At 42.3% G+C, this 24002-nt stretch overlaps 1 protein-coding gene across 3 annotated transcripts; it reads left to right on the top strand.

The window, feature by feature from the left end:
• Window positions 1–110: 110 nt before the first annotated feature.
• On the top strand, window positions 111–23886 carry LOC118554016 (glutathione S-transferase omega-2). Of its 3 annotated transcripts, none has more exons than XR_013449634.1 (7): window positions 111–1264; window positions 6918–7028; window positions 7296–7404; window positions 9463–9685; window positions 10848–10949; window positions 11840–12371; window positions 22491–22549. XR_013449634.1 is itself a non-coding variant. In XM_078077137.1 (7 exons), exons 2-7 carry the CDS (start codon window positions 6998–7000, stop codon window positions 23750–23752), a joined length of 732 nt encoding a protein of 243 aa, XP_077933263.1. In that variant the 5' UTR covers window positions 111–1264; window positions 6918–6997; the 3' UTR covers window positions 23753–23886. The 3 variants fall into 3 exon arrangements, 2 of the variants coding, with proteins under 2 accessions (XP_077933263.1, XP_077933264.1); XM_078077137.1 differs by lacking the exon at window positions 11840–12371 and adding an exon at window positions 23593–23886 and having other exon boundaries at window positions 22491–22597; XM_078077138.1 differs by lacking the exons at window positions 10848–10949; window positions 11840–12371 and adding an exon at window positions 23593–23886 and having other exon boundaries at window positions 22491–22597.
• The last annotated feature ends 116 nt before the right edge of the window (window positions 23887–24002 follow it).

Raw genomic sequence — 24002 nt, 5'->3', positions numbered from 1 at the left:
TCATGGCTTAACTGTGGGGTTTCCTTAAGGCCTGCCTGCAGAAATGTAAGCACATTTCCTGTCTCAGGATGCTCACGTGATTCTAAGGGTTTTATCATAGTCTATGCTGAAAACCTCCAAGTCATCATCTCTGGTGAGAACTGAACTTCAACCTAGATTTCTTACTGCCCATAGGACATTTCCACATGGATACCCTGTTGTTTCAAGAGCTGCCCTCTCAAGTTTTCAATTCCTCATTCTTTCCTTTCCATCAACTTCACTACCTTTCTTATTCCCCTTGTCACCACTGAAGCCAGACTCACATCGCTTCAAAATCAGGTGACTAGGTGTCCTCCTGTTTGGTCTCCCAGTCTCCAATCTCAATCCCCTTCAAATTTTTCCAACCAATTCCTCCAACTCCTACCTACTCTTTGGGTACCCAGCAGGCGTCCCATAGATGTAATTAAATACTGTGAAGACCACATCCATCAATTCAGTGTACATCTGGATGAGTAATTCAGAAATACTCATGCCATCTTCCATACGCTTCCAAAGCCCACTGGGCTTCTAATTTTTATCATCACCTCACCTCCATGAGAAGAAGGTAGGTCGGAGAACATCATTTCATTCTACAGATGATTTCACCAAGATCCTGAGGTTGTGAGTCCTTAAGATGATGGCAGAAAGATCTGGAGAACACAGCCAGCACACTGCTCTTAGTGTCAAAATCAGGGAGCTGTCGACCGGCCCCATTACACTTTCCTGTACTTATCCTTAAACGTAAGAGCGCATAACAATCACCTAAAGCTCACCGCTGGATTTCCGATATAGTGGGTCTGGGCTGAGCTGCGAAGTCCATATTTGAAACGAGCTCCCCCCCCGCCCCGCCCCATGGTGATGCAGGCGATCTGGGGACCGCACCCTGAGAGGCAGTGAGAACCGGCTGACTTCACAAAAGGCTTCTGGCACGCTACCCTCGGCCGCCACCAACGCCCAGGCTCCGGGCGGACCCATCTCTGCCGCCGTCCGCCTGCCCCACCCTCCAGGCTTGGGTCGGCTGCGGGCGGATTTCAGTCGGATGTAGACCCGGGCGCAGAGGTACCACGGCCAGCCACTACCCGGCTTCCACTTTTGCCAGCCACAGACACTGGGAGGACTTGCGACTTCGGTGTCCGGCAGCCTGTAACGCGACCGCCCATTGGCTCAGCTTAGTACTGCTTGGCCGTAGAGCTTCCAAAGGCTTTAAGGATTGGCTGGAGCTCCAAGCGCCGCGGCCAGTTGGCGGGTAGGATCGCGTTCTAAGGGGCGGGTTCCGCCTGGGCCCCGCCTCCCTCTGCAGCCATCGTCCTCTGCTGCAGCCTCCGCTCCGCATCCGGTTCAGTCAGCTGGGCGCGCGGAGGTCCTTCGGGGCGTCTGTCTTTATCACCTCCACCGGGTGGGTCTGTCCGGTCTGCGAGGCATTGGAAGGGAGAAGGGGTTTGAGGTCAATTCTGGATTTGGGGATTTTTCAGGAATTTCGGGTTTGCCTAACATTTTTAGAAGAAAAATCCAACGACTTATCTTCATCAGAGTTTCATGAAAGATTTTAACATCAAGAAAAGCGCAAGGTCTATAATTTTAAAGACCAGGTCTTTAAAGCGAACCCCTTTAGCTTAAAGAAAAACAAAAACAAAAACAAAAACAAACAAAAAAGAACCTCTAAATTGTGCTTATTTTTCTGATTTGGCTGGAGACAGGTAAAGACCTCGGATCAGGAATTCTCAGCCGTGCATTGGGCGCCACTAGGTTAGCTACATTATAGGGTGCTGGCAGGCAGGGGAATTTGGTCCACGGGAAAGTCCTCACTTTGTGAGTACTTATGGGACTTTCCTGCTACATTCAAATACTAATAAAAATAATGGCTAATGTTACATGCTTGCTAGATAGGGAATGCCTCTCAATCAGTATCTGAAGTAATCCTCCCCAAACCACAGGATGTATTGGTACTATTAGCTCTAAATTATGGATGGGAACACCAGGGCATAGAAAATGGTGTATTTCCCAAGGTCGCCAAGCTAGCCTGAACTCTTACAGTCATTCAGAGATAGGAGTTTACATATGCTTCCTCCAGGGTCTGTCTTTATTCACTAGCATTTAGAGGTTGAGCCAGGAGAGGATAGTATCCACCTTTATGACACACCACTATTATGTCTGGGATTTAACAGGAAGTGTTGATGTTCCTTTTCCAAACTTAGTGTGTTTTGTTTGATTTTACAAACGTTTGACTTTGGCTGATTTCAGGATCTTGAAAATCCGCCTTTACTCATTCAAATGTTATCATATTAAAATGTTGTAAATTTTTTTCTTTGATCCCCCAAGCTGTAAAGAGAAATAGGAATAGGAAAGCAGAATCCAGTACTTAAAAACAAAGTCTCCTTTGACTCAGTTTTCCCTAATGGGAAGATGAAGTCTCACTTCTGATAACTTTAGTAATCTTATTTGATATATCACAGATGGGGGGGGCAGAGGGGAATTGGATAAAGGTGGTCAAAAGGTACACACTTTCAGTTATAAGATAAGTAAGTCCTGGGGATGTAATGTACAATGAGATGACTATATTTAACACTGCTGTATGGTATATTTGAAAGTTGCTAAGTAAGAAAGTAGAACATAAAAGATCTCATGGGGAGAATTTTTTTAATACCTGTATGAGGAGATGGATGTTAACTAAACTTATTGTGGTGATCATTATACAATTTAGGTAAATCAAGTCATTATGCTGTGTATCTTAAACTCATACAGAGCTGTATGTCAATTATATCTCAATAAAAATGAAATTAAAAAGTCCCAAAGGCATTAGAACACAAGATTCCCTATGATCCTAACTTCCTGGAAACAGTCCTGAGTTTGGGCCTATGTGAAAATAGAGCCTTTTGCCTTACTTATCTCACTCTTTGAACTTGGTGAACAATTTTTGAACACCCCAACATAATTTTTCATGTAAATTAGGCTTTTAAAATATCAAGAGGAATGTCCTCTGGTTTCTGTTACTGCCAGAGATTGGTGTGGCAAAAAAAAAAAAAAAAATTGAAAACTGCAAAATACAAACTCCACTTTCTCTCCTTTTCTCAAAGCGGAGACTTGTGTAATTAGAGTAAAGAAATTATTTCTGCAGTGGCATTCTTTTCCTAGAAAGCTTGAGTCATTATCACCCATGACTGAAGTTTCCTACATTTTCAAAACAGATCTGATTATATTTCAGGTAGCTAGAAATGATTTAGAGCAGGTTTTATATGGTGCTATTACTATTTGTTGTTTTTTTTTTCTTTTTGCTTGAGTGAATCAGTATAATAGAGATATAAACATGATATAATAACATAAGAAAGAGAGTTTGCTTATAGGATTTCAAAAAGGTACACATTGGTTCTTAAAAAGGAAGTAGGGATAAGTTTAAAGGTTGTAATTAAAATCTTTCCAGGGAAACCATAGCATTCAGTGGTAAGATTAAAAACCACATTACTGAAATGTAGCCTGCAGCATTCAACCCATTCAACTGGTATTAAATTGGTAACTGGTGAAATAAGTATTCTGAGTTGAATTTCAATTCTAATGTGCTTGGCAAAGCAGAATTGCAGTGCATTTCATCTTTATAGATACAAAATTGGAGTGCACTATGCTATTAAATGTGTTCTTATTCACTAATATTAGTCCAAGTACACTGAGCTCTTACTGTACTGCTGATGTGCACGATTTCATTCAATATTCAAAACCTATCAAGTAGGTACTATTCGTGTTCTCTTTTTAGAGATGAGGAAGATGAAGGTCCAAGAGGTTAGAGAGCTTGCCTAAGTGCCAAAGCCAGGGTTTAAATATAGTGCCAAGTGAGAATCTTGGCACTATATTGCTTTCTTTCAGAGGAAGAAATGTTTCCATTGTTCTGTCTATTCTTTTGTAACTACACCAAATACACTCCCATTTTAGAACGTGACTTCCCCTACACAGATATACTTTTAATAAATAGTATCTTCCAAATCTTAGAGTTGGTTTCCCTTAAAAGGTGGCAATGAGGAGAAGAAAGTTGGAAATACATTCTTTTCTGGCATAGTAAAAAGGTGATCCAGTAACCTTCCACTTTACAAGTGGAATTCCCAGTTTGTCCATTGCTAATTCTATCATCGTCAATATAGAGCAGGGATGGGCAAACTAAGGCTAGCAGGCCAAATTCGGTCCACTGCTGGGTTTTGTACAGCCCAAGAGCGAAGAATGGTTTTTACATTTTTAAATGGTTTTTTAAAATCAAGAGAAGAACCGTAATTTGTGCCACAGGAAAATTATATGAAATTCACCAAGAGTGAGCCCTCATGAAAACTGTGGACTTTGAGCAATAATGTATCAGTGCAGGCTTGTTGATTGTAAAAATGTATCTCTCTGATGGGGGATGTTGATGGTGGAGGAAGCTGTGTTTGTGTAGGGGTAGTGAGTATATGGGAAATCTCCATATATTCTCAGTTTTGTGGTGAACCTAAAACTGCTCTAAAAAAAAGTCTTTTAAATATATATATAAAATTGAAATTCAGCATCCATAAATAATGTTTTATTGGAACATAGCTACTCCCGTTCATTTATATATTATCTATGGCTGTTTTCACTCTAAAATGTAGAGGTGAGTAGTTGAGACGAGATGGCTGGAAGCCTCAAGTATTTACTATCTCGACTTTTACAGAAAAGTTTGCCCATCTCTGGTATAGATAAGATTCTGGTTGGAGTCCTGCCCCAGGGGTTGAACTTCCAGGCTTCATAATCCTCCCTCTATCTCTTATTAGTTGTGAGGTTTTTGACAGGTGACTTGACCTTGCCAACGTCAGCTTAGTCATCTTTTAAAATGAAATTATAGAATTCTAATAGGACTATTTTAAGGATTAAATGAGTGAATATACATAAAGCACCAAATACGTGTAAATAATCATTTATTTTGATTTTAACAATTTCACATTCCTCTTATGGCCCTCCCCTTTAGAATCTGGATATATTTTCTCTCAGCTCTTTGAAATCTGCTTTCTTTATGTGGGGATACATTTGTCTGCCTGGGAGTCATCTGCTTGTCTACCAGAAAATCCCCCATGACATGGTTATGTTTGTTGCTTTCATTTTACCACCCAATTTGTTCTTTTTGATCAAAATTAGCTCCAGAACAGTAGTCATCCTATTACTTTATCTGTCTCCCAAAGCACAAAATTGTTAGCTAGCACGTCAATTTATCTTTTCCAATACCAGATGTCTTGCTGACATATATGCATTTTATTTTCAGAGAACATTTATGCAAACATTTTTGCCATTCTCCAATTCTCATAAAGTGACAACTACTCAAAATCACACGAAGTCACTCTGACTTCGCAAAAAATGTAACTGAGTCACTATTCTGAAGATTTTTTTTTTTTTTTAAAGATTTTATTTATTTATTTGAGACAGAGAGAATGAGAGAGAGAGAGCACATGAGAGGGGGGAGGGGCAGAGGGAGAAGCAGACCCCCTGCCGAGCAGGGAGCCCGATGCGGGACTCGATCCCGGGACTCCAGGATCATGACCTGAGCCGAAGGCAGTCGCTTAACCAACTGAGCCACCCAGGCGCCCTATTCTGAAGATTTTAAAAGTAGAAAAAATAGAAGTAGAAAAAAATGTTAATCTATTAACCAAGAATTTCTAAATAGATTGGAATTCCAAAGGCCAGCAGTTACCCATTCATAAGTTACATAGTTAGGTTCTGTCATTTTAACAAAGCTATTTAGATTCAGCTAACGTATGAGCAGCTATTATGTGCTATATCTTTTCCAGGACTTATATTCTTTCCTCTTCATACTGTTAACCGCCTTTAGAGGTCAAGACAATAAGTCAGGCTTTAGACTCTTAAAGTTCTTTGACCCCATTAGCTGGTCACTTTGGGCAAATAATTTCATTTTTCTGAGGCTGTTTTCTGTTGTGTAAATTAGGAATAATACTAGCTGCCTGACTGAGTAGTCATGGGAATCAAATAAGGTAGTCGATGGAAATCCTTTAGTGTAAGTGGACATATCATAATTTTCTTTCCTTCTTTACCTGTCAGTCTTATACAATCCATCGACAAACAATTCCCATTTCAACTAAGTCATGTAAAATTAAAGGAGTTATTTTACCACCTGCTGAATTTCAGGATCTCAGCCTATGAGGGTCTGAGCAAAGGCCAGCTACCTCTTTTATCTAAGATAGATGGAAGAGCCATCCAAGTGGCCCCACATTGCTGGGCTGTTGGCCATGTTTTCCATAGCAATCAGAAAGAGTTTTCTCTGAAATGTATGCTGGGGCTGAATTTGTTTCTGCCTCTAGGTAAATAATGTTTCTATTAATCACCTGTTTTCCGTAGCTGGGGCAAAATCTCACAAATAGGGCCAGAACTAAGTTGAAGCAAGTGTGGGGTCTAGGGCACAAAGTTTAAGGAGGTACTCACTCTCAGGGTTATGCAAGATCTCAACACTAACAAATTTTTCTTCCTTATCTGCTATATGCTGAGGAAATTTGGCTTTATATAAAACAAATCTTACTCATTATAGGGAGGTTATGTCCCTATAGGGAGATGCAGGAGGAAGGGCTTAAGGCGCGAAAGAAAACATATCATTACCCTGGTCAGGTTTTATTAAACTCCTTTGAAGGACATGCTGGAGTTCAAATGCCCATTCTTCAGGGATTTTTTCATGTGGAGGAAAGACCCCACTGAATGCGCTACCCACGTGTTCAAGGCAAGGGGTTACTTTTCAGGGGTTTCTTGCCCACTCCCAACTCTTAGGCTTCCGAGTCGGGGGATGTGCTCTCTTGGTTAAGGTGTCCTGGCTCCCGTCCCAGATCACTTCCCCTCTGCCTCCTTCGCCACGCTACAGGCCCCCGCCCCCACCCCTGAGCTCAGTCGCTCAAAAATTGAATTTGGGGCAGGAGGGGCGCGCTGGAGCGCGGCTGTCCTCGGAGCCTGCGGCCGCGGCGAGCATTCCCAGCTTCGCAGACGCTCGGAGATCATGGAGGATGCGACTAGGGCCTTGGGGAAAGGTGAGCCCCCTCGACAGCGGCCCCCGGACTGGGGGCGCCGCGTGGCTGGGAAAGTTGGCTCTGGAGAGGGGGCTGCTCGGCCTTGGCCCCCAGGCCAGCGCGGCGGGGAGGGATTTGAAGGGAGCCTCTGTACAAAAGCCACATACAAATGGGTCTTCTCGGACGCGGGAGGCGGTGCGCGCGCACTTCTCCTGGGGTCCCGGGGAGGCGAGTGAGCCCCTCTCCCGGTGGGCTTACGGGCCCCTGCCTCCTCCTCTCCCCCCACAGGAAGCCTGCCCCCGGGGCCGGTCCCAGAGGGCCAGATCCGCGTCTACAGCATGAGGTTCTGCCCCTACGCGCACAGGACGCGCCTTGTCCTCCGGGCCAAAGGCATCAGGTGAGAAGCCGGAGGTGAGAAGCCGGAGGCCAGAGCCGCACAGGCGCGCGGGGTGTGCAAAATCCGGGGCGCCCTGCTCAGACTTCAGAGGGGCTCCTTGTGTCCCTTGCTTCTGAGGCAAAGTCAGTAAAGGGTTAGCCAAGGGCGGGCTCTGTAGCGGGCGGTCCTGAACTGCCGAGCTTTCTTCGGAGCCGTGTCTGTGCGTGAAACTTTGAGGCCAACTCAGTGCAAACCTAACGGTGCCTCCGGCGAGAAGGCTGCGTGCCACCTCGCTGCCCAAGGCAGGGCACGGCGGAGGCTCCCCAGGCCTTCTCGGCCTGCTGCAGCCTGCGGGCCCCCGCCCCCAGCCCCTTCAGTGCACTTGCACTCACCTTCACGGCGCTTCCCGCCTCCGACATTTTTGTTTCTCCCTCTTTCCTCCAACGCTACCCAGCCCCACTTCCACCGCTCCCCCCGCCCCCAAGGCTGAATGTAAGTTCTTGAAGGTAGGGCTTTTGTCTCTTTTATTCATGAGCTCGAAGAGAGCCTGGTGCAAGGTAGGTGTTTAAACATATTTTTTGAATGAATGAATGAACAGATAGTTCCAAACAATGACATAGAAACGAACTTCGGTCAAGAGGCGTCTTGAAGGTTCTGACATCCTTGAGAAATAGGTACATTTTCTTCCAGAAGGAATTTTGTGAAACCAGCACCTGCAGAGGAGGTCTGGATATGGGAGGCAGAGCCACTTTGCTGGAATAGGGACTGGTGCGGGGGGGGGGGGGGGGGGGTGCAGCTGGCCTCAAAGCCAAAGTGAGGCTTTTGACTCTTGGAGAGTCCATCCTTTAAGGGATGACTTCAGAGTGTCAGATTCATGTCAGAGAAATACTAATATAGAGACATTTTAAACAAAATTATGTAATTCTGCTTTGTTGAGTGTATATGGAATGTAGTTCCAGATTCTTCCTTATTGCTCAAATCTCCTTGGCCCTAAGGTTACCTATTTTAAAATAACAATAGCTTGATGTTTTACCCTTAGTGACACACTGGTAGCTTAGGAACCAATGTAAATATTTATTTAGGGCAGGGTTTCTCAGCCTTGGCACTGTTGACATTTTGGGCCAGGTAGTTCTTGGTTGTGTGTATATGTGTGTTTGGGTTGGGGTGGGGTGCGGTCCTGTGCATTGTTGGACATTGAGCAGCATCCCTGCCCTCTATCCATTAGCTATGACGACCAAAAAATGTCTCCAGACATTGACTTGTGTCAATGCAGATGGGGCCAGATCACACCCTGTTGAAAACCACTGCTTTAGGATTTAAGACCATCTCCTCAACTGAGCAAAGAACATACCATTTGTTTCCTTTAATCTTTTAAACATAGGTGAGCACCTCTGGTAACTCTATAGGCTTGAGCCTCTAATAATAATTAATAATGAGAAGAATAAGAGGTTATTGATGTTTATGTACCTAGCACTGTCCTAAGCACTTTAGACATACTCACTTATTCAATCCTCACAACAATGCCAAGAGATGGGTACAATTATTATCCCATTTTACAATTAAGGACACTGAGCACAGAGAGGTTAAGGAATTTGGCCAACATCACAAGCTAGACTGTCCAGACCCCAGGCGCTCTGATGCCAGAATTCGAGCTTGTAACTGCTGACATTTGCCATATTCTGTTGTGACCTGTTAATGTCAGATGTGTATTTGCAAGCTCTAAAATGCAGGAGACCCTGTAATGCTGTGGTTGAGTGTGTGCACTCTGAGTCAGACTGCCCGGCTCTCAGCGTGGCTCTGCTGTCTCCTCGAAGTGATAATGGGCAGGAAGTTCAAACTCCTGGAGCCAGGAGTCACAAGGAGCACGTGAGACAAGGCAGAGAAAACATTTACCACATCTTAAGTATGTGAATGAGACAATGATGTTGCTATGTATTTTTCTCTGGAAAAACTTAAACTTCGGAAAACTTATTGCAAACTTAAATTTTATAAATTGATTGCTTCTGCGTTCGGGGTGAGTGTCTGCCTGCGTAAGCCTCTCATTCTTGTTCTGTCTTGTTTTTCCCTTTGCTTTTTAAGACATGAAGTTATCAACATTAACCTGAGAAACAAGCCTGAGTGGTACTATACAAAGCACCCTTTTGGCCAAATTCCTGTCCTGGAGAACAGTAAATGTCAGTTGATCTACGAATCTGTCATCGCTTGTGAATACCTGGATGATGCTTATCCTGGGAGAAAGCTGTATCCATATGACCCTTATGAGCGGGCTCGCCAAAAGATGTTATTGGAGTTATTCTATAAGGTATATCCAGTTTTTTAAAAAAGTCACATACATACAGTCCATTTTACTTAGTATGTGTTTCCCAAATGTCAGTTCATTTTTAAAGCTAAATCATTGATCTAATTGTTTTGTTTTAATACTACCTGCATCTTAGGAGGGTAACTAGTATGGAATAATAGTAGGGCTGTCACCTCTAATATTAAAGATTAAAGGCTTGACTCATAGGCTCTTTTCTATTTCAACTAGCAGTCTCAAGTGGTATGGTTATGGCATGGTTATGATGGTGTGACAGGTAGTAGGAACGTTGAAAGAGCTGAAAACTGGTAATGTGTTAAAGGGAATATTTCTAAAGTTTCAGGTAAAAAAATGTTGGGGTGTGAAAAAGGTAATGCATGAAAGGGGACTGCCCTTTATGTGGAGCAACAGTGCCAACTGTCCAGGAAATGTGAGGAAGAGAGAAAAGGGGGTACCTGTTGATAATCCAAGAAAAAATGATGGGGAAATTTTATGATAGTCCTCTTTTTTTTAAAGATTTTATTTATTTATCTGACAGAGAGAGACACAGCGAGAGAGGGAACACAAGCAGGGGGAGTGGGAGAGGGACAAGCAGGCTTCCTGCAGACCAGGGAGCCTGATGCGGGGCTCAATCCCAGGACCGTGGGATCATGACCTGAGCCAAAGGCAGATGCTTAATGGCTGAGCCACCCAGGCGCCCCAATGATAGTTCTCTTTGAAAAGAGATAAAAGGAACTCAGGGGCCTCAATGGCTGACATAGCTTGAGCATTTATGCTGTACCAAGCGCTATCCTACCTGCTTTATACAAGTTAACTCATTTAATGCTCACAAGTGCCCTTTAGGGTGGGTACTGTTATTGTATCCATTTTTCAGATGACAGCACTGAGGCTTAGGGAGGTTAAGTGCCCCGCCTAAGATTGTACAGCATGGAGTACCTGAGCAAGTAAGGAGCACTGGAGAACCACTTTTAAAGCACCCTGTTTTACCATGGTGTCGTGACAGTGGATTTCTGGAGCCACAGGGATGACCCTCTGAGGAGGTGGGGAGCCTGGATGTGGGTGTTGGCCTGTTAAGTTGGAGTGATAAAGCTCTGGCTGCATTTTTAGGCAGAGCAGAGCACAGAGTTTCCTCAGACTTCTCCACTAAGAACCTGTGTTCTCTGATTAGGTCCCACATTTGACCAAGGAGTGTCTGGTAGCATTGAGATGCGGGAGAGAATGCGCTGATCTGAAGCTAGCCCTGCGTCAGGAATTCTGCAACCTTGAAGAGGTACAAAGAGGAGCCCCTCTCCTGGTCAGATACAGTGGAAGAAGCAATGCGGGGTCCCTAGCCTGGTCACTCTGATAACTTCTGCTTTCCCAGACTTATTCTTTCTGCTGGTCTTTGATAAGTTCAGCTACTAGTCATCTAATTTTAACTTGTGGGTGCTTGCCCTCCACTCACCTGCTATAAAATTATTCTTGAAAATGTGGCAAGGAAACAATAGCCAAACTAGGGAAAGAGCCCAGATGTCCATCGACAGATGAATGGATAAAGAAGATGTGGTACACACACACACACACACACACACACACACACACACACACACTGGAATATTACTCAGCCATCAAAAAAATGAAACCTTGCCATTTGCAATGACGTGGATGGAACTAGAGGGTATTATGCTAAGTGAAATAACCCAATCAGAGAAAGACAGTTGTCATTTGATTTCACTCATACGTGGAATTTATGAAACAAAACAGGATCATAGGCAAAAGGAGGGAAAAATAAAACAACATGAAATCAGAGAGGGAGACAAACCACAAGAGACTCTTAATCATAGGAAACAGACTGAGGGTTGCTAGAGGGGAGGGGAGTGGGGGATGGGGTAACTGGGTGATGGACATTAAGGAGGGCACGTGATGTAATGAGCACTGGGTGTTTTATAAGACTGATGAATCACTCAACTCTACCTCTGAAACTAATAATATACTATATGTTAATTAATTGAATTTAAATGAAAAAAATAGTGAAAAAAACCATACATAGCAAATTTTCTTTATCCATCACCCATCATAGGACATTTAGGTTGTTTCCATGTCTTGGCTAGTGTGCATAATGATTCAATAAACATGAGTGTGCAGATATCTCATTTGAGATAATGATTTCATTTCTTTCAGATAATATATCCAGAAGTGGAGTTGCAGGTTCATATGGGTAGTTCTATTTTTAATTTTTTGACAGATCTCCATGATGTTTTCCATTGTGGCTATACCAGTTTATATTCCTGGTATAAATGTATTTATGTCTGAGTTCTCTATTCTGTTCCACTGATCTATGTGTCTGATTTTATGCCACTACCATACTGTGTTTTTTTATTCCATTTATTTTTATCTTCTCTAATTAATTTTGAAACTGTAGTTTCAATGTAAAAAATCTTGCATTTTTATTGTATCTAGTCCTAGATATTTTATTTTTTGATGTTATTGTATATGGAAGTGATTTCTTAATTTTTTTTTTTCAGATTTTCCATTGATAGGGTATGGACATGCAACTAATTTTCACATATTGATTTTGTATCCTGCTCTAATATTTATTGTATATTCTTTGGGTTTTTTTTCAATATATAAAATCATGTCATTTCCAGAAAAGAAAAGACAATCTGGCAAGGAAGGGAGAAAGGCATGTGATGAATTTCTTCCTTTCCCTGAGGTACCACATTCCTTAAGTAGCTATGCATGGCTTCTGTACTTTCTGCCAATGAAGCTAAGATTTATATTCATTAGGGATTTTATTTGGCTGTTGGTAAAAGGGACCTACCTACTGTAAACTTATTTTATGAGGCTTTATTCTTTTACACAAAAGAGCCAGAGGTAGTGCAGTTCAGGGTTATTTTGATGGCTTTTTTATAGTTACTAGGGACTGAGGATCTTTCTTTCCATCTGTTCTGTCATCTTTAGTATAAGTCTTTCATCCTCAAAATGACAAAACAGCTGCCGGAACTGCAGCCATCACATCCAAGCTCCAGGTTGCAGAAAGGAGAACAGAGGGAAAAAATGGCAAAGGCCAGGCCCCTTTATTCAAAGGCTTTCCCAGGGGGCACCGGGTGACTCAGTTGGTTGAGAGTCTGCCTTCAGCTGGGGTCATGATCCCACAGTGCTGGGATGGAGCCCCACGTTAGGCTCCCTTCTCAGCAGGGAGTCTGCTTCTCCCTCTGCCCCTCCCCCTGCTCGTGCTCTCTCTCTTTTTCTCTCTCAAATATTAGAATTGTACAGTTGCAGTATTTATAGATGATGAATAATCATCTATAAGAAATGACTCTCAGAAAGAAGAAAAAGAAGCTCTGATTTATACCATTTTCTGATTTCAGTGATGTAAATACTCCCACCAAAGGCTGATTTTGACCTACCAATGCTGTGTCTCTAAGCTCAGGGCTGAGAAGAGATGTGATTGGTGATTGGTCAGCTCCGGCACATCACTGAATAACACATTTCCACTTTATCTTCAGTAGCTGAGTCCTAGAAATAACCTGTTAACTAGCCCAGGTTTAGGTAGCTTTCACTGATGATATTTAAGGACGTCTGAGTGAGTGAGTATTCAGCATTGTTCTAGCAGATTTGAATGTGGTTTTGTCCCATCATTAGCATGAATTATAAATAAAATGTAAGTAATATCAGAATCTGAAACATGCCCATTTAGCTTGAATTATTTGATCCAATCATCTAAATACCAGTATATTGACTCTAGGAGATTCTAGTGAGATAGAAACTTGTCAGAATAATTTTGATAGAGAATGTTCCCTGACTTGTGCAACTCTTTTGCATGGTTTTGTATAATCAGGATTCTGTGAGAGCTGAAAGTGTATTAAATATATGTGGTCTTTCTGAGGGATAAGCAAGTTGAGATACATAATCTTCTGCCATGTTATTCTCAAGCAAAAGGCTCATTTTACCTTTTACAGCCTTAAACCCTGACAGTTTCTTCTTTTGAAGTAAATGCCCTGACTTTAAAATTTTTTCTTAAAAAATAGTTTCATCCAAATTAAAGGTTAACCGTGCTTGTTCTATAACCACATTTTTCTGTAATAGGTTCACAATTCTTTGAGATGCACGACTGCTGTTTTCATGATCAAACCAGCAGCTTCCCTGCTTCCTTTCCTGTTCTGAACATTTTCGTGAGTTTTAAAATGACGGGGAGGCCATTCTGTAACCATGCTTTCTGTTTTCAAACCAACTTTCTAGCCTTTACTGAATCAACCTCAGTGGTACTCATCTTTTTAGCTTTATTCTTTTTATAATGTTTGTGATTGATTTCACCATGTCAGAATAGCACTTTGAGCCCACCTTCGTTTTTATCTTTGTGGATTTGAATGTGCCAGACTTTTCAGCAATGCTGCTTCTGTTCCTTCTCCTCCTCCTCCTTCTCCTCCTCCTCCTCCTTCTTTTTGCCCGTGCCCTCATTCTAAATGTTTTCATTGTGGAAGCAGTCAGCTCAAGTACAAGGGCAGTGAAAGACAGGATTCGGCCAGATTTCTCTGATGCTTCAGAATTGTGCTCTAAGTCAGTGTTTCTGTGCATAATGAATTCTGTATTCTGGCTATTGCTTGAGCTCCTGCTAGTCATCAGCAGAACTCAATAAAAGGGAATGAGAAGGGCAGTAACAGAGATAACTCTGGAGAAACGCTGAGGGAGGGACAACCTGCCTAGTAACTTGAGGCCTTCAGCTTGTGGGGTCCACAGGACACTTGGTGTTTTTAATTCTTGGCATTCCCCAGCCTGCCTTGTGGTATCTCCACGCAAAGTTTCCCACCTCGCCCAATTTGATTACGTGGCTTGTGTGTGCTGCTGTTTGCGTGAGGGCGAGTCTGTATAAGTTGTATTTACAACACCCAGGAGCATCTCTAGTTAAATATTTTCTTGATACAGAATTTCTCCCATAACCTTAATTTTTAACCTGTCCTTTCTCCTCTCCAGAAAGAATACATTTGTGCCCAGTTAGACCATAGTGTCTTGGTTAAGTTTTGCTATTTCTCTTTTTTAATTTTTATTAACTTCAATAATGAAATTATTTATATGTTGCTTGGTTGTTTCTCTTTTGATGTTACTAGGACAGGAAGGAAAGAAAGTTTATATCTGGCTAACTGTTCACTGAAAATAATTTTCTATAGCCTTTTGTGTATGGCAAATGATTTATAAGCAAAATTTATCTTGTTATCAATTAACTTACCATGTCTACAAACTAAATTCATTGCTACTAGCTATTTTTTATAACAGCTTTATTGACATAATTCACATACCACAAATTCACCCTTTTCACGTGTGCAGTCCGTGGTTTTTAGTGTATTTACATAGTTGTGCAACCATCACCACTAGTTAATTCTAGAACATTTCATCATCTTAAAAAGAAATCCCTTAGTCATTAGCATTGGCTTCCCATTTCTTCAAAACCTTCCCAGCCATAGGCAACCACTAATTTACTTTTCATCTTTATGAATTTACCTGTTCTAGACATTTCATGTAAATGGAAACATAAAACGTTAGCCTTTCATGACCTTCTTTTACTTAACATAATGTTTTCGAGGTTCATCTTTTATTCCTTTTTGTGGCTGAAAAGTATTGCATTGCATGGATATACCATATTTTGTTTATCCATCAGTTGATGGACACTTGGGTTGTTTCCACTTTTTAGCTACTACAGGTAATGCTGCTGTGAGCATTTATGAGCAAGTTTTTGTGTTGGACCCATGTTGTCAATTCTCTGGGGTTTGCTAGCTGATCTAGCCTATCTACTAATACACCATTTTTAGTTGTAACCACCATCCTTCCACACCAGGGAACTGATTATCCTCTATTGACAGAGGCTGACTGGGTGGTTTTAGTGCTCTTGCTACTTTGGTAACTTCATCAATTGTCCACTTCTGACAGCTGCTTTCTAGGTAAACTAATATTTGCTGTATTTCTGTTAATAGCCTCCCACTATACCATCTAGCACCATGTAAATAATAGAATAATGATTATTCCTATTATCTAGAGATTAATTTTACTCTTCTCCAATTGTAAAGAAATACTTGTTCTTTAGAGAGAATTTGGAAAATACAGAAAAATATAGAAACTCAGACAAAAAAATCCATAATCCCACTACCCAGAAACAAATACTGGTTGGACTTTTTGTTTTGGACATTTGGACATTTTGGACTGTTTGTTTCCTGTCCTTTTCTGCTATGTATATTTTTATGTAGTTAAAATTGTACTGTATATGGAACTAGGTTTCCATTATGATGTAAAGATCTTCCCATGTTTTTATAAACTCTGTAAATACTTGTTTATATGTATTGAGCATTTATTAGAGAAGCATTATTTATGAGGGTGAAAAATTATAAACCTTAACATACATCAGACGGGGAATGGTTAGATAAATTATGTTCATCTTGTGGAATTCTGTACAGCAGTTTAAAATGGATGAGGTAGATCCATGTATACTGACATGGAAAGATTGCCTAGAAATATTTAAGTGACTTACACAGTAATGCAGATGGCATGATCCCATTTTTGTAGAAGAAAACAAATGTACATATGTGTACATATACATGTAAATAAATGTCCAGAAGAATGCCTAGAGAGATACCCCTGGCCCTCCTAAGAGAGGCTGCTACTGGGAAAGGGATGAGTACGGGGACAGGAAAGAAAAGTGGGTAAAAGCAGCGATGGGGAAGGGCAGGTCTTTGCCATTTAAACTGCTTTCTATCATTTGAATTTTTTTCAAGTAATGAGAATGTGTTTCTGTATTATGTGTGTAATCATTAAAAATAGAAAAAAAATCACTTTCATTCTACATAATTTGCCATGTGTATAAACCGGAGTTATTTTATCCAGCACCCGCATCAGGAATATTTAGATTGTTTCTAGTCATTTACCATTGTGAATGGTGCTGCAAGAAACGGCAGCTTTTTTTTTGCATAAAAAACATTTTCTCTATTTGAGAATGTCCTTGGGTCAGATTTCCAGGAATGGAATCACCAGATCAAAGGGTATGAACATTAAGAGGCTTGAGCTGTGTGCCTGCTAAATTGCTTCCCCAAAGCCTTGTGCTGTTTGCCCCTGACCAGCAGTATATAAAAATTCTCTTTGCACGTCCACTTTTCACTGGGGGGAGATTTCATTAAAGAAGATATTTGCCTGCTTTGGAGAGAAGCAGTAGTTTTTCACTGTTGACCTAATTTGTATTTCTTTGATTGCTAGTGAAGTAGAAGATTTTCCCCCCAAGTATGCCACCTCTTTGTGTTTTGTTTGTGAAAATGGTCTGTTACCCATCTATCAAGAGCTTCCTGATTTTCCTTGTTGATTTGTAAAAGTTCCTCTTAATGAGGTCCTTATATATAAAGGATATTTGCCTGTTTTTCAAAAACACTTGTTTTTTGTTTCTTTTGTTTTTAACTTTTAGTCTGGCTTATCTTATTTATACTTAATAGAAATACAACATTTAGCAATATCGTGCTATATAGGTCTTTCCTGTTGTGATTTCTCCCACAGCTTTTACGAGTAAGAAGTCATCTTACCCGTTAGGGGAAATTAAAAACATCCATTTATATTTTCATCCACCACCCATCACTTTAAAGATATTTGACTTGTCAAGCGTTGGCCTACTAGCTTCCCCCTCTACTACTATACACATATATGTTGACAAAAGAAGTTAAGTCCATTAAAAGGATTCCAGCATAGAATTTTCAGGATTATGAATGGATAAAGAAGATGTGGTATATATATACAATGGAATATTATGCAGCCATCAAAAGGAATGAAATCTTGCCATTTGCAACAACGTGGATGGAACTGGAGGGTATTATGCTGAGCGAAATAAGTCAATCAGAGAAAGACATGTATCATATGACCTCACTGATTTGAGGAATTCTTAATCTCAGGAAACAAACTGAGGGTTGCTGGAGTGGGGGGTGGGGTGGGAGGGATGGGGTGGCTGGGTGATAGACACTGGGGAGGGTATGTGCTATGGTGAGCGCTGTGAATTGTGCAAGACTGTTGAATCACAGATCTGTACCTCTGAAACAAATAATGCAATATATGTTAAGAAAAAAAAAAAAGAAGATAGTAGGAGGGGAAGAATGAAGGGGGGGAAATCGGAGGGGGAGACGAACCATGAGAGATGATGGACTCTGAAAAACAAACTGAGGGTTCTAGAGGGGAGGGGGGTGGGAGGATGGGTTAGCCTGGTGATGGGTATTAAAGAGAGGGCACGTTCTGCATGGAGCACTGGGTGTTATACGCAAACAATGAATCATGGAACAGTACATCAAAAACTAATGATGTAATGTATGGTGATTAACATAACAATAAAAAAATAAAAAAAAAAGAATTTTCAGGATGGTCCTTTAAGCCCCAAAGGTTGACAAATTGCATTCTGAATCTTCATAGGGGACTCTAGGTCATAACTGATGAACAGCAGGAGGGGCGTGTTCTGTTCCAGACCCTACGTCTGAGGCTTCGTTCCAGAGGAGAAATGGTTTTTATATGTACTCCAAGTTTGTTTCTATTACCGTTGGTTCATTTTACAGGGAATCAGTTCATTCTCGTTAGCTCAACCTCAGCTGCACTTCGGTGTAACAGGAACCTGAAATTTGAAATCTTGAGAACCCTCTCTTACTTTTATGGACTCAGGATTTCTGCGCTGGAGTTGAGTACTTTTCTGCTGCTTCTGGAGAAGGGCCTGCCTTGCTCATGTATCGGCAGGTGGTTTTGTGTCCTTTGGGGGTGGGGGGTGGATTCTGCTTCTTAGGAACCGTTTCCATGAAGAAAAAGGTCTTTCTTTGTTCTCCAGCAAGGACAGCCAACGCCGCTGCAAGCCACCGGGCTGTCTGTCCTTGCCGGCAATGGCAGGGTGCAGGGCAGGGACCTCTCAAGGTTAAGCACAGTTAGTGAAGCTGATCCCAAGCTTCACTACCCAGGACTCTAGATGGAAGCTTTTCAGAATGCCTCGTGTGAAGAAGTCTGGGATTTGCTTCTCTTTATGATCTTGCTTCTCTCTCCAAAACCTTACAGATTTCTCTTACCTCCTTCCTTGGTGAACCTCGCGGGGGAGCCACGGCCAGGGCGCCTCACCACCGACGGCCACAAGGGGGAGCCCGACGCGCTTCTTGCTTCCACCGGCTCTCTCGCGCGAACCTCTCTTGGGTCCTCCTGGGGGAGCCCGAGAGGCCCTCGAAGAAGACCAGGGCCTCTTCCATCCGGGCTTTTTCACGTTCAGGGGGTGGGAATCCTACTGTCTTATTTTACTATTTATCCTAAAATCTGTCAGAGTAGCTAATTGGCTGTAAGCAAGCGACTGAGTTTAAACTGAGAACACAGGAGAACTATTTATTAGTAAAGTTGCCTGAAGACGTTATCAATGGAATAGAACAGGAAGGAGGGAATTTTGTAAAAATGTTAGTTTTGGTAATCTCTACCCACAACGTGGGGCGTGAACTCACAACCGTGAGATCGAGAGTCCCGTGCTCAGCAGACTGAGCCAGCCGGGCATCCCAGGAGAGAATTTTGATAAGGTTTTTTGTTTGTCTGTTTTTGTTTTTGTTTTTGTTTGTTTGTTTGTTTTGCTTGTTAGTTTTTTACCGTGATTTGTGTCTCATCTCCCAGTGGGGTAGGTGCTCTGGCAAAGCCCCTGTTTGAGAGAGAAAATAGGACCGAGGAGGGAGTTCTTACGGGGAAGCTCACAGCGGAAGCCTTGGCTCCAGAGGGGCAGGGCTTTCCGAGTTTGCCAGTTCTCAGCTTTTTGCTGATACTTAAATTTAAAGAACAAAGAATTCACAAGCGACTTGGCGAAGCTGCTGTGACTAGAGTCCTATACTTAGGTATTTGAAGTTCAGCGACACAAGGGCTGGTTCTGGTCTGGGAACAAGGAGAATGCTGTTCTCGTCTTCGCTCTGCGCTGCCCAGAGAGCTCCTTTAACTCCCTGGGACTGTTTGCTCTCCTGAAAATGAGAGTCTGTGCTTCCACCTGAGAGGCAAGAATCAGTCTCGCCGGTATGTTTTCCTCTCCCCTTCAGCAGCCAGGAAACTCAAGTCAAATTCAAAACTTTATTTAAGGAACTCTGCGGGACCCCGGGCTTGATATCTTGATGTCATTTTCCTTCCTTGTTTTGACCCTCTGTTCTAACTTTTGTTTTCTCTGATCTTAGCGTTTTATTATTTTCCATGGTTAATATTTTATGGTACACTTTTTTTTTTTTTTTTTACACTGCATCTCTAATCCCTTGTGTAATGAGCATGGTGTAAATAAATGGTAAAACGGGAGGGGAGTCCCACTAGAGGAGTTCCGGTGACCCCTCCCATACTGATGTTCTGTGATTCTCAAGGGAAAGGCCACTGCACAGGTCTGGAGGGTTATCAGGTTCACATGGAAGGGAGCGCTCCCACTGAGGGTCTCAAAGATTTCAAGAGGGGCGCCTGGGTGGCTCAGTGGGTTAAGCGTCTGCCTTCGGCTCAGGTCATGATCCCGGGGTCCTGGAATTGAGCCCCGCATCGGGCTCCCTGCTCCACGCTTGTCCCTGTCCTTCTGCCCCTCCCCCTCTGCTTGTGCTCTGTCTCTGGCTTTCTCTCTCTCAAATAAATAAATAAAATCTTAAAACAAAGAAGAAAGTCCGAGGGACTGTGACTGTGTATTTTGGGGTTGGGAGGGGCTGGCAGAGGGTAAGTGAGGTCTCGTCCATTCCATGTCTATGCTCATCTTGACTTTTTATTGTACCGTGTACTTTGATAGGGCTTGAATTACTTTGAGTGTTTATATAAGAATTAATTGTATCTATAACATGTATATTAAAGACATACTCCTACTTTGAGTAAATAAAAAGCTTTAAAAGTATATACTAAATAAATATCAATTACTAAGCAGTTATCCATTTTCAAAATATCACTTTACCAAAGGACCTATCATGGGTTCCAATAAATGTCCATATATGATTTGTTTTGACAAGGACTTTCCCAAGAACACTGCTGCTCTGTAAACAGAAGAGCTTTACTTGCTCCAGGGTTGGTTGATTTAGATTTCATTCTGATTTGTGCCCTGAAAGCCAATAATAAGCTGGAGATATATGTCTTGAAGCCAGTGGTAAAAGCTTGGGTAATTATTATCCATTCGTGAACATAAAGAAGATTTGCTGGTCTGGAATCCATAAAAACTGAACAATTTGTTCCTTTCTGATGTAAGTCAGATCTGTTTTCCTTATGCCTTAAAATAGCCTCTGTTTTGAGTTTTCATTGGCCAGATTCAGGTGGTTTAGTACCATCCTGTTAGTTTTCTTGAACAAAGTGACGCTACCTAAAATTTTTTCAGACTTCCAGGACACTAGTGGAACTCCCCCATGCCATATTGGGGGATAATGAAAACTTGGACTTTAGGGCAACAAGATTTGCTTTCTCTTCTGAGAAGGGTGGCAGGTGCAGGATCCCATCGATCTTTTCTGTCAGAGATGCATCTGCCCTCTGTAGATGTAAGCTTTGGACGTCTCTTTGCTTTCTCATTGTAAGAGCTTATGTTTACTCATGCATGATTACGTCACTCCTCACCATAACCTCTGAGGTGGGCACTAACTTACCACCATTGTACAGATGAGAAAGTGAGGCTTGGAGGAGGAGGTAGGTAGGTAAGTTGTCTGGGATTCCATATTGAATAGGAAGTGGAGCCTAGCATAGGACCAGGTTTGCCTGCTCCTGAGCTGACGTTCTTAACTACAACTGTAGACTACATCGGAGAGTTCATAAGCTGGAGTACGGATGATAGAGATAGGAATACAGAAATCCAGATAAAGGATATAGGAATCTGGCTCTCTAGCTATAGGGAAGTATGTAGTTGATTATGAGTTATATGGGTCAAAGAGAGTTGTTTGCTTGATTTAGTTAGGTAATTGGCACTATACTTTTCTCTTTGGAAAAGACCTGGCTCAACAATAACCTCTCCTAGGCATTTTTGCTTGGAAAATTTTCAACTACTTTTTTTTTTTTTTTTTTTTTTTACTGTATTTTGGCTATCTGTTAAGAGTTTATCTGTTTGCTTTACACTTTACAGTCTATCTGTCTGGGTAAATCTGTCCCATTTGGTAATGAGAAATTCTATTTTAATGTAAAAAGTTGATAGTGTTGAGTGGCCAAAAAGTGTCAACAAGTTCGAAGAGCTCAAATAAAAAAAGAAAATATGATATAAAGACAGTGTTGAGATTTGAGGGAATCCACTAAATAGCATTTGCTCTTTCCTGCGTTAGTTTTGAATCGAGAAATAAGTCTAAAGAGGAAGACATATGGAGACCGTGGTATCCCCTTAATTATGGATAAAGTGGGTCCTGGAGAATGGGGATCACAACTGCAGCAAATAGGGTTGCTAACGAGGTCCCCTCCCTCTCAGTCATGGGCTGGTGTGGGGCAGGGCCCCTGTCTCCTGGGACTGAGCTCCTCCATGGAAAGCTTAGCACTCGGAGGAACCTGTTCCAGGCTAAGAGGTCGGGGCTACGCTCCTTCTGCCTGGGTTTTCCTCCAGATTCCCTAGTCAGATGAGCCACTCCCTGGGTTTTCCTCCAGATTCCCTAGTCAGATGAGCCACTCCATTGCTCCAGTGTTGAAAGGGGGGAAGGGCTGAGCGTGGCTGGGAGTTTGGCCCTAACGGAAGTGGAAGAAACCTCAGGAAAAGGGCAGACGCATCGTGTAACAAATTGGAAGGAGAATCAGAGCCTTGGTTCTCCCTCTTTGGGAATCAATTTGATATTTGTATTTAGCATCTCTAAATATGCCAGCAGGTAAGTAAATTAACTTGCTTTTGTTCTGTTTAAACTTTTAGATTCTTGGCTATCAGAACACCATCTTCTTTGGTGGAGACTGTATATCCATGATTGATTACCTCTTTTGGCCCTGGTTTGAGCGACTGGATGTATATGGAATCGCCGAGTAAGACCTTTGGCTATGGGGTTGATTGGGTAACAAACAGAATGGCCAGCCATTCACTGTGGAAATGTAGGGATGTTTAAAGTAGAAGAAATTCCCCGGTGGACTCTGGGAGACCGTGTAGGGTTCCCAGGCAGAACACGGGCTTTGTTCCCATGATGCTCAGAGACGTTGAACTTATGTGGGCACCTGCTCTCCTCCCAGCCAGTCACAGGGTGGGTGCCGGACAATTCTGGTGCTGGGGAACCGGCTCCTGCCGAGAAAGAACTACATTATACCCTCACAATGTGTGGGCCTGAACCCACCCAGCAGGGCTCTCCCGCATCTCCCACTTTGGCTGTCTCCGAAGGAAGGTCAGATAGAACATATTTAGATATTTTAAACTATGTCTCAACATAAACATGACCAAAACCTGTCTCATCTGGGGATGGAACACCAAACCATGGCCCGGGAACCCTCCCCTCCCAGATTTCCCACTAACCAGTTGTACCATCTTGAGCGAGTCACTCGTATATCCTGGACCTCCATTTCCCGATCCATCTTTGAAAGGGCTTGGTCAGCTCCATTATTTCAAGGTTTGATGATGGTTTTGCTGATTTTTAAAAAGTGTTTTTGGGAACTACTTGTCTTTACTTTTTTCAAACTCCCTACAGTAAAAATCTAAGAATGACAGGGGGTTGTCTTTTTGTGGGTAAACAGTGAAGCACACACACTTTATTTCCCCAGAGCAGGCAGTCCACAGGTATTTTAACGGTGTTGTTTAATGGTGTTGTTAAAAGCAACAACAACTTCTGTAATTCAAAACACACACAACTGTTCCCAAAATAAGATTTTCCTCCTATATATGATCACGATCAGTTGATAATAAGGTAACTAAGATAACTTTACGGCCCAAATAAACCAACCTTTTGTGTCTTGTAACTCTAAAAAGCAATGCATGCCACGTTTCCCGATGGCCTCCCTTTGAGACGAGCTGACGCTTCTTTCCTGTCCTGCAGCTGTTTGAACCACACACCAGCACTTCGGCTCTGGACAGCGGCCATGAAGCAGGACCCCACAGTGTGTGCTCTTCTCATAGATAAGAACATTTTCTTGGGCTTCTTGAATCTTTATTTTCAGAACAACCCTGATGCCTTTGACTATGGGCTAACTTGCTGAGCCTCAGTCCACCCCTTCACCATCCAGAATTCCCAAGCATGTCGTGACTGTGCATCAGGAATTGTTTTGGTGGGTCAGACAATCTCTGTTCGTTTTCCTTGAGGTTCCCAATAAACGTGGAGACAGAAAATGTATTCTTTCTGATAATCCATTTGTGTGACTCTTCTGGCCCATACCTTCTAACGATTCTCTAGAAATCTCTAGTGCCCAGTGCTAATGTCCAAGCACGTTTGGGAGCCTGGGAGCCTGT

The sequence above is a fragment of the Halichoerus grypus genome, chromosome 7, assembly GCF_964656455.1.
Source record: "Halichoerus grypus chromosome 7, mHalGry1.hap1.1, whole genome shotgun sequence".
NCBI classification, from domain to species: Eukaryota; Metazoa; Chordata; class Mammalia; order Carnivora; family Phocidae; genus Halichoerus; species Halichoerus grypus.
The sequence above is the reverse complement of the archived record's forward strand: the minus strand, read 5'-3'. Positions and strand labels throughout refer to the sequence as shown.

What these genes read in the sequence shown, in the direction of transcription:
- LOC118554016 (XM_078077137.1), top strand. Translation starts at nt 6,998, where the DNA reads ATGGAGGATGCGACTAGGGCCTTGGGGAAAG. An exon ending in AATTCTGCAACCTTGAAGAG is followed by an intron (nt 10,950 to 22,490) that starts GTACAAAGAGGA and finishes TTAAACTTTTAG; the next exon opens with ATTCTTGGCTATCAGAACAC. An exon ending in GATGTATATGGAATCGCCGA is followed by an intron (nt 22,598 to 23,592) that starts GTAAGACCTTTG and finishes CCTGTCCTGCAG; the next exon opens with CTGTTTGAACCACACACCAG.